Source organism: Myxocyprinus asiaticus, chromosome 43, assembly GCF_019703515.2.
Source record: "Myxocyprinus asiaticus isolate MX2 ecotype Aquarium Trade chromosome 43, UBuf_Myxa_2, whole genome shotgun sequence".
Classification (NCBI taxonomy): Eukaryota; Metazoa; Chordata; class Actinopteri; order Cypriniformes; family Catostomidae; genus Myxocyprinus; species Myxocyprinus asiaticus.
The window spans coordinates 25,215,057-25,231,103 of record NC_059386.1 but is presented as its reverse complement, the minus strand read 5'-3'; the positions used below and the strand labels follow the sequence as shown (position 1 = coordinate 25,231,103).

Genomic DNA, 16,047 nt, shown 5'->3' with positions numbered 1-16,047 from the left:
ATTGCTAAAATAACGACCGTTTTGCATAATCTGTTGCAGCACAGACTCTTAAATTCTGATGGTGATGCTTGCAGTGTCCCTTAAAAGGATTAAAGATTTCGCCGTCCATATAAACTGCCATTGAATGTCAGGGATTGAAACAATTTTTGCTGTTGTAAAACCTGAGGAGTCATGAAATGAGACGGGAAATGATTATAAAAACAGCCGGAAAATGGCAGTAAACGAAAACATTCCCAACGAAGAGACCCATCTGCGGTATTATTAATCGCTTAACGTTGTTGTTATTTAGAAAAGTTTATCTTAACAAGGCCATTGCCTTTGGTTTCCAATAAGCAAACAAACAAAAACAAAGACATTAGGTCCTGACCTCCCATCCGTATAAATGTCCAGTCATGAGGATTTAGTTTATGTGTTCTCTAATTAGTGCAAATATAAATCTGTCGTGGTGTGAGATCATCTCCTATTCACATGTGGCAGTTCCGTTTCCATTGCATCTGTGTGTGGGTGTTTACGTGTGTCCACTGTCATACTTCTTTCGATTGGCCTGATGTCATCTGATTGGATCTTATAGTCAAGATCCAATTATTGATTACTGTATACAATATGTTAGTTTAGTCTTTGAAGGCGAACTCCAAATAGCCTTTTTGAACCCTTGAAGGGCTGCTAATGAAGTCTACATAAGATGGTCTCTCCAAGGAAGTAATTTTGCCGTTAATGACCATGTGACCTGGGTGGCGTGACCTCACTATTCATTGTGTAATTGTAACCTATTTTCATGTTTGTTTGTTTTTACCAATCATCACATGGATAGACCATATACATTTTAATTAAAGACACAAAGTGGCAATATCTGACGCAAAAGTTTAATTCGCCACAATAACCATAACAGTGTTTGAATTTTGCTGAGACATTATCAAGGTAACATTCAGATTCAGATTGTAGTGGCAGTGAGGGCCATGGTGCAATAGTAATGGATATGATCAGAACACGTAAAGTCCATCATTTCCTTTCAACATTTGCTATTTTAAAAAACAAGCATAAATCAGCTAAAATAATACTAACACTCCCAGGTGTTAGTCCAGCATCAGCTCTAGTGTTGTATACTGTGTAAAATGTCATATGTGTTTGTTTCCTTCTCAGGCTGCATACGGCACAGAGAGCTATTAAGCAGACTCAGGTGACGGTTCAGAAGATCGGCATGGAAATTGAAGAGAAACTGAGGACAACTGCTACCTGCACAGAGAAGGTGAGATTTCTTTGGGTACCTACCTAGATATGTACATCTGCTCTTGTTCAGAATTATTCTTATATTCTGGATAGACGTCTACACAGACCTTAAAATTAAGCCAGAACCTGACCCGTACCCTAGACCGTGTGACCTGACTCGTACCACCAGATTTTAAGCCCGTACTCGACTGGAACCTGAAATTGCTCACTCTCTTTATAATTTATTCTCCAAACAAGTACATTTGTTTCAGTAGGCTGGATTGTATGGAAGTGTTGTAGGCAACTTTCATAACAGTATAGTAACCGCAAACATACAGAGTTTTAACAAGGCAATACGGCCCCTCAGCACACTAGAGCACAAGGGAAAAACATTGGCTTAGCATTTATCATGCAATGAAACTCTGCTTGGTGCAGAACAATCTGGAATCATTTTCCGTGTAACAGTCACATGGAGTCCTCTTTTCAAACGGAACTTCTTCACAACATTGAATCTTTGTGACACCTGCGCAAGTTCTTTTCAATTTGACACGGTTTCTTAAAAATGTGGTGGTCCTGCGAGACGTGGTGCAATGGTCAAAGACGTCCGTCCAGCACGTGCTTACATAGAAAAACCATTGAAAATTGAGAAGATGCATGCAAAAACATGCTGAACAGCCCCTAACTCCTGCATTTGCCCTTGTCTTTGAGTTAGAGCGTGTGCGTGAAACAAGTGAGGAAGGCCTGTTTATTTTTTCCATTAATTACAAACCCCATCCAGAAGTCATTTACATAACATTTACATTTAATCATTTAGCTGACACTTGTATCCAAAGCGACTTACAAATAAAAGACATTGCAAGCAATTTGTCATACAAAGTTCAACAACTGCCAAGTTTTCAAGGTGGCTTGAGTAGTACAGGTGCTAGAGCAGAAGAAAGAGTTTTTTTATTTGTACAGTAAGTGCAAGTTCAATAATATGTGCAGTTAGTGTGGATTGGTTAAGTGCTCGCAGAACAGATGTGTTTTCAGCTGGTTTCTGAATGTTGAGATGGTATCAGCAGATCCATAATATCACAGAGAGCGAGATGGAGCATAGACCTGTAGAAGTGAATTGAAGTAAGTGTGTGCGGTTCCATTGTCTGTCCTGAAGGCCAGAGTCAAAGCCTTGAATTTGATGTGGGCAGCTACAGGTAACCAGTGAAGTGAAATCAAGAGTGGAGTGACATGAGTCCTTTTTGGCTGATTGAAGACCAGACGTGCTGCTGCATTCTGGACCATCTGCAGTGGCTTAATTGTGTTAGCTGGGAGGCCAGCCAACAAAGCATTACAGTAGTCCAGTATTGAAATGACCAGAGCTTGGACCTTGGCTTTGAGCTTGGAGCTTGGAAAGTCATGCTTGGAAAAACTGACCCAAACCCGGCCTGAAAGCTGACGGTTTATCGGGTCCCATCGGGCTCGGGTTGGGTAGCAGACCTCTAATTCTGTATACTTTTATGTACTTTAAATTCATAAATCCTATCTGGCCTGTTGGGTTTCCTATTCCTTTGCACCTGTATATTGTACCGATGTTAAGTATCTGTAAAGCTCCTCTGCAAGTATAAAAGGGTAAATTTACAGTTGCTGTATGCTTGACAGAATTTAATAGCAGATTGTCAAACTTAATTTAAAATTCAGTATTTCACTCTTTAGTGGGGATATTGTCTTTCCAGTCTCAGAGAAATGCTCCTTTATGAGAGATGGCAGTATAAACCAGCATTTTATAAGCTATCAAGCAGTGTGTCCTAAAGAAATTGCAATTTGGAAACTTTATAAACTAAAACTATATACTTATTAATATATATATATATATATATTTGTTACGGCTTGATTATAATTCTTAAGCGGAAAGAGTTTTGTGGCTTTTAGTCCACATCTGTTAGCTTTGAGGCCATCTGTATGGTGTACTCCTGAAGTTACAAGTTTAACTCTTAGCAGATTCAGGCATTTAAAATGTTCTTCAGTCAGTTTTTGGGATAATGGATCAAAAATATTGATGACTTTGCCCAATAAAATGCTCTCTAGAGTGAAAACGTCTATCCCCCTTAAACCACCTGCAACCGAATAGCAATAGCAAGTAGCAAATCATGGTTCACAACTGTAATATAAACTTAAGGCTATTTGGTTTTTAACATATGGACGACACCGCTCGATATGTCCTGCTCAAACTTTTGTTTCAATAGAAAATATGTCAGCGCAGAAAAGAAAAGTGGGCCTGTTAAGCAATAAAATGGGGACTTCAAATATTAGACTTGTCCAACAATTCAGAATTTATTAAATTTTTTATTAAATGTATGTATGCAGGCTGGTTGAATATTTCTGTAACTGCTGACCTCCTTTGATTTTCACACACAACAGTCTCTAGAATTTACTCAGAATGGTGCCAAAAATAAAAAAAAACATCCAGTGAGCAGCAGTTCTGTGGACGGAAATGCCTTGTTGATGAGAGAGGTCAACAGAGAATGGCCAGACTGGTTCGAACTGACAAAGTCTACGGTAACTCAGATAACCGCTCTGTACAATTGTGGTGAGAAGAATAGCATCTCTGAGATGCGGGTTGGCACTATTTTGGTGGCACGAGGGGGACCTACACAATATTAGGCAGGTGGTTTTAATGTTGTGGCTGATCGGTGTGTGTGTGTGTGTGTGTGTGTGTGTGCGCTCACACACACACACACACACACACACACTGGCGGGGAAAAGTTTGGAATAATGTACAGATTTAGCTGTTTCGGAAGGAATTTGGTTCTTTAATTCACCAAAGTGGAATTCAACTGATCACAAAGTACAGTCTGGACATTACTGATGTAAAAAAACAGCACCATCACTATTTGAAAAAAGTAATTTCTAGAAATCTAGACAAGCCCCATTTCCAGCAGCCATCACTCCAACACCTTATCCTTGAGTAATCATGCTAAATTCCTAATTTGGTACTAGAAAGTCACTTGCCATTATATCAAACACAGTTGAAAGATATTTGGTTAGTTAAATGAAACTTTCTATAGAAACTCGTCAGTCAATCATTGTTTTGAGGAATGAAGGCTATACAATGCTTGAAATGGCCAAAAAACAGAAGATTTCATACAAAGGTGTACACTACAGTCTTCAAAGACAAAGGACAACATGCTCTAACAAGGACAGAAAGAGATGTGGAAGGCCCAGATGTACAACTAAACAAGAGGATAAGTACATCAGAGTCTCTAGTTTGAGAAATAGACGCCTCACATGTACTCAGCTGACAGCTTCATTGAATTCTACCCGCTCAACACCAGTTTCATATACAACAGTAAAGAGAAGACTCAGGGGAGCAGGCCTTATGGGAAGAATTGCAAAGAAAAAGCCACTTTTGAAACAGAAAAACAAAAAGAAAAGGTTAGTTTGGGCAAAGAAACACAGACATTGGATAACAGATAATTGGAAAAGAGTGTTATGGATCTTAACCCCATTGAGCTTTTGTGGGATCAGCTAGACTGTAAGGTGTGTGAGAAGTGCCTGACAAGACAGCCACATCTATGGCAAGTGCTACAGGAAGTGTGGGGTTACATGTCACCTGAGTATCTGGACAAACTGACAGCTAGAATGCGAAGGATCTGTAAAGCTGTCATTGCTGCACGTGGACGATTTTTTTGATGAGAACTCTTTGAAGTAGTTTAAGAAGTTCTGACATTTTTTTTCAAATTGTAATAGTAATTTTTCATGTTATTAATGTCCTGACTATACATTTTGATAAGTTGAATGCCACTTTGGTGAATAAAAGTACCAATTTCTTTCCATAAGAGCAAAATATGTACATTTTTCCAAACTTTTGGCCGCCTGTGTGTGTGTGTGTGTGTGTGTGTGTGTGTGTGTGTGTGTGTGTGTGTGTGTGTGTGTGTGTGTATACACACACACACACACACACACACACACTCACGGGCCAATTTATTAGGCACACCTGTACATCTACTTATTCATTCGATTGTCTAATCAGCCAATCGTGTGGCAGTAGTGTAATGTATAAAATCATGCAGATATGGGTCAGGAGCTTCAGTTAAAGAGCACCTATTATGGTTTTTCAAATATTACCTTTCATGTAGTGTGTTAAATAGCTGTTTGTGAATGTAAAAAAGTCTGCAAAGTTTCAAAAATCAAAGTGCACGAAATATGGAGTTATTGACACCCAAAAGAAAGAACCGATTCTGAACACCTGAAACGAGTCATTAGTAATTCCAGACTTACTTCCTGTACTAACCTACGTAATTTGGTAATAAAAAAACCAGCCTCTGGCCTGTTTACATGTACAGCCAGTGCACGCTGTTATCCTGTTAGCTGTTAGCCTCTGCTAACCGGCTAACTCACGATCTGATCAATCAGAGCAGATTAGGCTCTATGAAAGGAGGAGTTTAGAATGAATCCTTTAGAACGGATCATTGAAGGAGTCGTTTTTGACACTGGGAAAAAAAGTTAATGCTGCAATTTAAATTATGAGCAAATTAAAGTGTTTTTTGACCTTGGATGCATGTAAATCTATTGTATGAGACCTTTAAAACAAAATTAGGCACGTTTAAAAACCATAATAGATGCACTTTAATGTTCACCTCATCTATCAGAATGGGGAAAAAATGTGATCTTGGTGATTTAGACCGTGGCATGATTGTTGGTGCCAGATGGGCTGGTTTGAGTATTTTCATAACTGCTGATCTCCTGGGATTTTGACGCACAACATTCTCTAGAGTGTAAAGAGAATGGTGCAAAAACAAAAAAACATCTAGCGAGCGGCCAGACTGGTCCAAGCTGACAGGAAGGTGACAGTAACCCAAATAAACATGCGTTACAGCAGTTGTAATAGATGGGCTACAGCCACAGAAAACCCCTCCTGGTACCACTACTGCAAGCTTAGAACAGGAAACTGAGGCTGCAGTGGGCACAGGCTTACTAAAACTGAACAGTAGACGATTAGAAAACATCGCCTGATCTGACAAATCTGGATTTCTGCTGAGGTACACAAATGGTAGGCCCACTGCAGACTCCGATTTCTGTTCCTGGCTGACAGAAGTGGAAACCAACGTGGTCTTCTGCTGTTGTAGCCCATCCGCCTCAAGGTTCGACATGTTGTGCATTCTGAGATGCTATTCTGCTCACTACAATTGTACAGAGGGGTTATCTAAGTTACCGGAGCCTTTCTGTCAGCTCAAACCAGTCTGGCCATTCTCTGTTGACCTCACTCATCAACAAGGCGATTTCGTCCACAGAACTGCCGCTCCCTGGTTATTTTTTGTTTTTCGCACCATTCTCTATACACTCTACAGACTGTTGCATGTGAAAATCCCAGGAGATCAGCAGTTACAGGAATACGCAAACCAGCCCGTCTGGCACCAACAATCATGCCACGGACTAAATCACTGAGATCATATTTTTTCCCCATTCTGATGGTTGATGTGAACATTAACTTAAGCTCCTGACCCATATCTGCATGATTTTATACATTACATTGCTGCTACAGAATTGGCTGATTAGATAATCGCATGAATAAGTAGATTTACAGGTGTACCTCAGTAATAAAGTGGCCAGTGAGTGTGTGTGTGTGTGTGTGTGTGTGTGTATATATATATATAAGTCAGAAGTTTACATACACCTTAGACAAATACATTTAAACTCAGTTTTTCACAATTCCTGACATTTAATTGTAGAAAACATTCCCTGTCTTAGGCCAGTTCATTTATTTTAAGAATGTGAAATGTACGAATATTAGTAGAGGCAATTATTTATTTCAGCTTTTATTTCTTTCATCACATTCCCAGTGGGTCAGAAGTTTACATACACTTTGTTAGTATCTGGTAGCATTGCCTTTAAATTGCTTAACTTGGGTCAAATGTTTTGGGTAGCCTTCCACAAGCTTCTCACAATAAGTTGCTGGAATTTTGGCCCATTCCTCCAGACAGAACTGGTGTAACTGAGTCAAGTTTGTAGGCCTCCTTGCTCACACACGCTTTTTCAGTTCTGCCCTCAGATTGAGGTCAGGGCTTTGTGATGGCCACTCAGTACCTCGATTTTGTTGTTCTTAAGCCATTTTGCTACAGCTTTGGAGGTATGCTTGGGGGTCATTGTCCATTTGGAAGACCCATTTGCAACCGGGCTTTAACTTCCTGGCTGATGTCTTGAGATGTTGCTTCAAAATATCCACATACATTTCTTCCTCATGATGCCATCTATTTTAGAGCATTGGCTTCTTTCTTGCTGAGCAGCCTTTCAGGTTGTTTTGATATAGGACTCGTTTTACTGTGGATATAAAAACTTTATTTCCTCAATCATCTTCACAAGGTCTTTTGCTGTTGTTCTGGGATTGATTTGCACTTTTCATACCAAACTACATTCATCTCTAGGAGACAGAATACTTCTCCTTCCTGAGCGGTATTATGATTGCGTGGTCCATGGTGTTTATACTTGTTTACTATTGTTTGTACAGATGAACATGGTACCTTCAGGTGTTTTGAAATTGCTCTCAAGGATGAACCAGACTTGTGGAGGTCCACAAGTCTTTGCTGATTTCTTTAGATTTTTCCCATGGTGTCAAGCAATGAGGCACAGATTTTGAAGATAGGCCGTAAAATATATCCACAGGTACAGGTATTTTTTCTCCAATTGACTCCAATTAGCCTATCAAAAGCTAATTGCCTAAAGGCTTGACGTAATTTTCTTGAATTTTCCAAGCTGCTTAAAGGCACAGTTAACTTAGTGTATGTAAACTTCTGACCCACTGGAATTGTGATTATAGTCAATTAAAAGTGAAACAATCTCTCTGTAAACAATTGTTGGAAAAATTACTCGTGTCATGCACAAAGAAGATGTCAGAACTACTTTCCAGAATTATAGTTACATAATATGAAATCTGTGGAGTTTTGATAACTTCAGCTGAAGTGTGTATATATATATATATATATATATATATATATATATATATATATATATATATATATATATATATATATATATACTGTATATGTAAAATACATTTAATTCTCTTAAGGAAATTCATACTTTTCGATTTTCAAGAAAATGTTTTAATTTCTCAATAATTCTTTCTCAATAAAAGTTTTTCTGCTGTGCTTTTGTGTTAAATATTTGAAGCAGTTGCATGTTATTTTTGCAGGTGAGAAGGATAGTTTTGCATGCGGGTGCTAGTACAGGAAGTATGGGCATCCAGTCACTCACCCCTGTGTGCTGTGTTATGCTATTATACAGACATCAGTAATATAGTGAATAGCCTCAGTGTTGTGTGTCTTGTATTACACTGATCCTCATAAATATGTCATTAGGCCTTCAAGCGGCTCTTGTATCCTGTGTTTGGATGGATTTTGCAATCTCAAACCATGCTACTTTCCCCCTCTGTTACCAATCACAATGCAGTTTTCACCAAAAATTCTGTTTGTGATTTCACACTCACTGTTACCCCCAGATAAATGAAAAGCAAGGAAAATATATTTAACATTTTTGGAGGTGGCATCTGGCAGCTGTGAAAATGCAACCGTTTGAGGAGGGTTTAGAGTTGTATTTGTTGTTAATGAACACTTCAAATGTCAACCCTGTCCCACCAGGCTGCAATTGCCCAGAATCTGACATCTTGCACTCATACTAAACCCACTGACATACACGTTATAATTATAATTATAATTATTTCTCTAACACTTTAGAACTCTGATCCAAAATCAAGTGAGCTGTCTACTGTATACAAAGGCAGCGACCAAAGTCAGCTTCCGAAATGACATAGAGCCTTATACAGATGCCCTAAAAATATTTGGACTCACTTAAACATGAATGAATGCCATTGCAGTACATAACAAAATATCAAACTAAGTGCAATCTGCAAACAAGTAATTCTAGACCTTTTACAAGAATTTACTTTCTGAGCCATTTTATTCTGAGGCTGGAATATATTGTACATCCTAGAATGACTTCAAAAAGCGTTTGTGTCTGTATAAGAGCGAAAGAAAGACTCCTTGACTCACATTTGCCCTCTCACACACTTGTGAGTCATAAAGACGCCAACACTCAAGATGCCTATACCACACACACACTCTCACTGTCTTTGATGTTGAAGTGCTGTGTGTTTGCATTGTTGGCCCTACACCTGTTGAAATGCTGTTTTCTCAGAGGGTGAGACCTGCCACAGGATCTGCTATTGATCTTCAGTACTTAAGACTTGTGGTCTCTCTCTCTCTCTCTTCTCTCGCTTATGGAGGTCTGTCAGTCGTTTTTTATTCCAGTGAGTGCTTTGCAATTCTGTTTTCAAACTTTGTTTCCCATATGATACTTATGGGTTCCAAGGTTTAAATTTTTTTTTTTTTTTTTTGGCCCGAGCAAAGAAAATGAGTCACCTCTTACTCTCTCACTCTTGCTCAAATGTAAATGAGCTGTGAATTATCTTGATGTGAAATCCTGTTGCCATTGTGGAAAACATAATATGAATGAATACTGAAAAAGCACAGTAAACATGCATGTTTAATGACATGCAGTAATTAAATTAATATTCTGGGTTCAATACAAGTTAAGCTCAATTGACAGCATTTGTAGCATAGTATTGATTACCAAATAAAATAACTTCGACTCATCTCTCCTTTAAAAAAAAAAAATAAATAAAATAATCGAGGTTACAGTGAGGCATTTACAATGGAAGTAAATGGGGCCAATTTTTGGAAGGTTTACAGACAGAAATGTGACACTTACAATTTTAAAAGAGCACTTACATTAATTCTTCTGTTAAACTTGTGTATTATTTGAGTCGTAAAGTTGTTTTAATCATAGTTTTTACATTTGTTTATAGTTTTAGGGTGTAAGGCATTACGTCGTCATGTCAATGAAGTTGTAAAATGGGATATAACTTTACACAGAAATGGTTAAGCGATTTTATCACACAGACTTAACTTGTACTTAACTGGAATATTCCATTAAGTTCAATAAAGTTTATTCATGTCACAGTGGGGTCCAAATGTCTGAGACCACTAGTGAAAATGCTTCTTTTTTGCATTTTTCTAATTTAATGCATTTTTTTTCCCATTGCAAATATATTTTCATCAGAACAATTTACTGTAAATGAAAAGTTGAATTGAAAAATGTATCTGAATATCATAATTTCTTAGTGTTTGTTATAGGGTTACTCCGATACCAAAATTTTGGCTTCGGTACGATACCAGCCCTGGTACCTCGGTATCGATACTAACTCGATACTTAGGCAACAAATTAAAAAAACTCAGATTTTTGATGAAATTACACAGAAAATTACTTGTCTAAAAGAACTGTATAAAGTCTTATCGATAGAAATTCTACCTTTTCTGTTTTAATTTTTATGGATTCCATGTTAAATTATTTAATTAAATGTTATGATCAAATTGTGTTTAATCAAATACATACTGTACAGCTTTAATCAAATGAAAATATAATACTTTTCAACAACATATATATATTAGTTTTAGTCAGAAGTTTACATACACTTAGGTTGAAGTCATTAAAACTAATTTTTAACTACTCCACAGATTTCATATTAGCAAACTTTTGAAAAGTTGTTTAGGACATCTACTTTGTGCATGACGCAAGTTATTTTTCCAACAATTGTTTACAGACAGATTGTTTCACTTTTAATTGACTATATCACAATTCCAGTGGGTCAGAAGTTTACAGGAAAATTCCTGAAAATGATGTCAAGCCTTTAGGTAGTTAGCCAATTAGCTTCTGATAGGCTAATTGGAGTCAATTGGAGATGTGGATGTATTTTAAGGCCTACCTTCAAACTCAGTGCCTCCTTGATTGACATCATAGGAAAATCAAAAGAAATCAAACAAGACCTCAGAAATAAAATTGTGAAGGAAAAAAAAAACCCTCCACATTTCGGGTTATCCTTGGGAGAAATTTCCAAACGTCTGAAGATACCACATTCATCTGTACAAACAATAGTACGCAAGTATAAACACCATGGGACCACGCAGCCATCATACCGCTCAGGAAGGAGACGCATTCTATCTCCTAGAGATGAATGTAGTTTGGCGCGAATAGTGCAAATCAATCCCAGAACAACAGCAAAGGACCTTGTGAAGATGCTGGAGGAAACAGGTAGACAAGTATCTATATCCACAGTAAAACGAGTCCTATGTCGACATAACCTGAAAGGCTGCTCAGCAAGGAAGAAGCCACTGCTCCAAAACCGCCATAAAAAAACCAGACTACAGTTTTAAAGTGCACATGGGGACAAAGATCTTACTTTTTGGAGAAATGTCCTCTGGTCTGATGAAACAAAATTTAACTGTTTGGCCATAATGACCATCGTTATGTTTGGAGGAAAAAGGGTGAGGCTTGCAAGCCGAAGAACACCATCCCAACCGTGAAGCATGGGGGTGGCAGCATCATGCTGTGGGGATGCTTTGCTGCAGGAGGGACTGGTGCACTTCACAAAATATATGGCATCATGAGGAAGGAAAATTATGTGGATATATTGAAGCAACATCTCAAGACATCAGCCAGGAAGTTAAAGCTCGGTCGCAAATGGGTCTTCCAAAAGGACAGCGTACCTCCAAAGTTGTAGCAAAATTGCTTAAGGACAATAAAGTCAAGGTATTGGAGTGGCCATCACAAAGCCCTGACCTCAGTTCTGAAAAAGCGTGTGCGAGCAAGGAGGCCTACAAACCTGACTCGGTTACACTAGTTCTGTCTGGAGGAATGAGCCAAACTTCTAGCTACTTATTGTGAGAAGCTTGTGGAAGGCTACCTAAAATATTTGACCCAAGTTAAACAATTTTAAGGCAATGCTACTAAATACTAACAAAGTGTATGTAAACTTCTGACCCACTGGGAATGTGATAAAAGAAATAAAAGCTGAAATAAATCATTCTCTCTACTATTATTCTTTTTTTTTCTCCCCTTTTCTCCCCAATTTTGAATTCCCAGTGCGCTCTAAGTCCTTGTGGTGGCGTTGTGACTCGCCTCAATCCGGGTGGCAGAGGACGAATCTCAGTTGCATCCGCGTCTGAGACCATCAATCCTCGCGTCTTATCACGTGGCTTGTTCAGCGCGTTACCGTGGAGAAATAGCGCGTGTGGAAGCTTCACGCTATTCTCTGTGGCATCCACACACAACTCACCACGTGCCCCACCGAGAGCGGGAACCACATTATAGCAACCACGAGGAGGTTAACCCATGTGACTCTACCCTCCCTAGCAACCGGGCCAATTTGGTTCCTAAGATACCTGGCTGGAGTCACTCAGCATGCCCTGGATTCAAACTCGCGACTCCAGGGCTGGTAGTCAGCGTCAATACTCACTGAGCTACCCAGGCCCCCTCTCTACTATTATTCTTAAAATAAAGTAGTGATCCTTACTGACCAGGGAATGTTTTCTACGATTAAATGTCAGGAATTGTGAAAAACGTTAAATGTATTTGGCTTGGGGGCATGTGATCTTCTGACTTTAACTGTATATATAATTTTTGGTAGAAAAAATAAAAGATCAATAGAGCTTTACAGTATTAATGAAAACATTAAATGAAAACAATCTGATGACTTGAGGCAAAAGGCTGTGATGAATATCATGCTGATATTCAGTACACTTGCTTGTGTAATATTGTTTACAGATAATAATACTAATATTATCACCATTTATATTATATTACATTATATTATTGTTACTATGAGTATTATTTTGACTGCTATGAATATTACACTTTTATACAGTAGTAATATTTTTCTGTTGTAATGTCTTCAATTTCACGCAATCAGTTGAACAGAGCTCTCTTTTCAGCAGGACTTTTATTTTGAAAGATCTTTTGAAGTTCTTCCTGTTTGTGAAGAGTTCGTTATATGAAGCCTCCTGCGACTCGTGAGCTGAAATCTCCGAGCTGCAATGGAGAAAGAGTTAATTATAGAGTTCATAGCCGTTTATACACTCAACACACTGATCTGTGGCTCTGCAGTTGGATACTATTGGACACACTGCATGAAAATCAAACATTAGTAGTAAATTTTTTGGTATCGCGATATTTCTTTAGTACCGGTATACTGTGCAACCCTAATTTGTTATATCCCCCTTTTGCTTTAAAAAAAGCATGCACCTGAACTGGCAGGTCACAGACACCACAAGTTTGAGCATTGTGACGATTTATGTTATCGCAGCATGATTTGAGAGTGTTCCAAAGAGCATCCTGTGTGCTTCAATGAAAGCAAGGAAATCTTTTGTTAGAGTTAACTTGGCCAGTGTCACAAATTTGCTTATTTGATTAGTGACTTAAAAAAAAGCAGAATGTAATTTTCTGTTCATTTTAAGTTATAGTGTTCTGTGCTTTATTTTTTTTAAATCCTAAACCTTTCTGTTTATTTTCAGCTTTCAATTCGATTTTAAATTCCAGATTTTCCGACCCCACTGTTGGTATATCCATATCAAGAGTTTCAAATCTTCTGAAGCCTACATATGTTGGGAAAATGCTCATGTGTCTCTATGAGGCTGTTCATCAAGTTTCCGTAAATGACCGTGAAGTCTTTTCCTCTCCAAAGACAAGTTGGCAGGTTTTCGTAGTTCTGCAAATGTCAAACTTTAGGATATGTTTATACTAATAGTTGACACTCTCCCTCAATCACAGGAGCACTACCTGGAACGGACGAAAGGTCAACAAGTGTCTGAAATTCCTTTCGATGTGTATCAGTTTCTGTGCTTAATGAGTGAAAATCTGTTTCGAGTTTTCCTTCAGACTTGAGGATATGAGAAACTGATCACAGATCAGAGCGTTCACCTCTGAAACTGCCAGACTGTCACTTCTTGCTGACCTTAGGTCAGTTTCGAGCTTATTAGAACATTTCATGCAATCAATCAATCAGCATATGCACGCTTGCTACACAGTACTGGTTATTATTTCGCTAATTGAATTTTTTGGTACTTTCTCATTACTGGGTAACAGAGTAGACTGTGATTTATTTTGTGAGAGGATAAGTGCATTTTAATGGTGAAGTGTGTTATTACTGCGCCACTTGCATCACTAAACTGAATCGCAAAAGTAATGACTTTATAAAAAAAAAAAAAAAATCTGCTTGCTAGTGGTCAGAGGGAATTCCACTCCAGAGACATGCCATTGGTTAAACCTTGTTGCTGTGTCAGGCTGTTAGGGATGCTCAAACAAACAGAGCAATGTTTTAAAAAATTCCATAGTGTTGCAGTGTTTATAATTTTTGGTGGAATTAACCTACGAATGGCTTGCATATCGTTAAGTCTGTATATTAAACTGCGAAAGGAGAAAGTATTTAATGCAAAATTATGCACTTTATCTTTAAAGAACTTGCTGGGTTTTTTCCCTAAAAAATGCTGTGATGTGCATGAGTGCATTTTTGAAATATTTCGCTGTGTTGAGGAAGTCAGTGTTTGTGTTTGTCGTGCCAGCGGCAGTTTCTCGCCGTATAAGGGCTCTAGCTATTTGAAGATGGAGGTGCTATATTTTCTGGCATCCGCTCTCTTTGATTGACATTTCCTCAGCTGCCAAGTGCAAGAATACAAGACCTAGAGAAGTTACCTAGATCTAATGTGTGCTGTCTCTGCTATCACTTACATCCCATTTCCCCAACTGCCTCTATGTGAATGTGCACTTGTGTGTGTGTTATACATTGCTAATTCTGGAGTACAAGGACAAAATAGAAATAAAATAGTAAAAGGTTATGTACCAAGGAATGATTTTGGAGTAATCTGGTAAACTTGTTCAGAGGTATTACATTTGGGTGCTTTCAGTCTTTCCAAAAATAATTTTTATATACTGTATATATATTTATATTATTTATAAATATGTAAAAATCTAGCATTCACTTAAAACTGATTTCATCTGGTTTCAAACTGATTATCAGCTCTGTCTATTGAATTGTCACCACCGTCAGACCAAATATTTAAAGGAGTTGACAGCTAACAAAATAAACGTATTTTTCATAAAACACATGTATTAAATGCAGAAGTAATTTTGTTTTTTGATGTTGCTAGATACTAATCGGATCTACCTGAAATAAAGGAAATTATCTAAAAACCCATAATAACTTCTTTACAATTTGGGTGATAACAGCGATTTAATTATATAAAATTTTGAATTTCATGGTTGTGACAGTATATATAGGCACAATTACCTGAAATTATATATATATATATATATATATATATATATATATATATATATATATATATATATATATATATATAAAGCTCACCAGAACCTGCTGGTAAAATATGGAAATTTGACCTTCAAAATGAAGGCTGGCTTAGATATGTTTTCAAATTCTTTCTTTCAAAGTATTTGATAGAGTTGACACGATGAAAGGATGCTGTTAAACCTTATTAAACAGGTATATTTTAAGCTCTTGTTTCTGCTGGAGCATAGTAGTAACATTTCTTTTAAAGATACATATTTATATTGTTGTTTTTATCTATATGATGTATTGAGATGTGGTCGTTGAAGGGATAATGAGTGATAGTAGCATTGTTTTTATCAAGTAAAGAGTAAAGGAAATGAAATAGCACTACATATGTGTTAAGAACAATTCTAATGATCATCTTTGATGAATTTCAAAGTGGAAATGTGGCCTTCTCACAACTTAATTGTAGGCAAAATTATGGGACATGTGTTGGTATGGTTTGCACAGATGACTTGTTTGCACCATGCTTGTTATACCTCTGTATAAAGAGATGTTATATGCATGTCATTCTCCAGCTGCTCTTCTGTGTTGCATACATTTCCTGCCGTTTCTGTATTTGTTGCATGTAAGAGTGTGTGTTTATTTATTCTGAATATGTCTCCAGCCTGCTAAATGCAAGAGTGTTT

General features: G+C 37.7%; 1 protein-coding gene across 3 annotated transcripts in view; it reads left to right on the top strand.

Annotated features, from left to right (window-relative positions):
* LOC127433995 (UV radiation resistance-associated gene protein-like) overlaps nucleotides 1-16,047 on the top strand; it is a 177,735-nt gene that overhangs the window by 47,542 nt on the left and 114,146 nt on the right. For all 3 annotated transcript variants that reach the window (XM_051686404.1, XM_051686405.1, XM_051686406.1), the window contains one exon: nucleotides 1,141-1,246. In XM_051686404.1, the coding sequence (XP_051542364.1) occupies nucleotides 1,141-1,246 (106 nt within the window). The remainder of the gene's footprint in view (nucleotides 1-1,140; nucleotides 1,247-16,047) is intronic.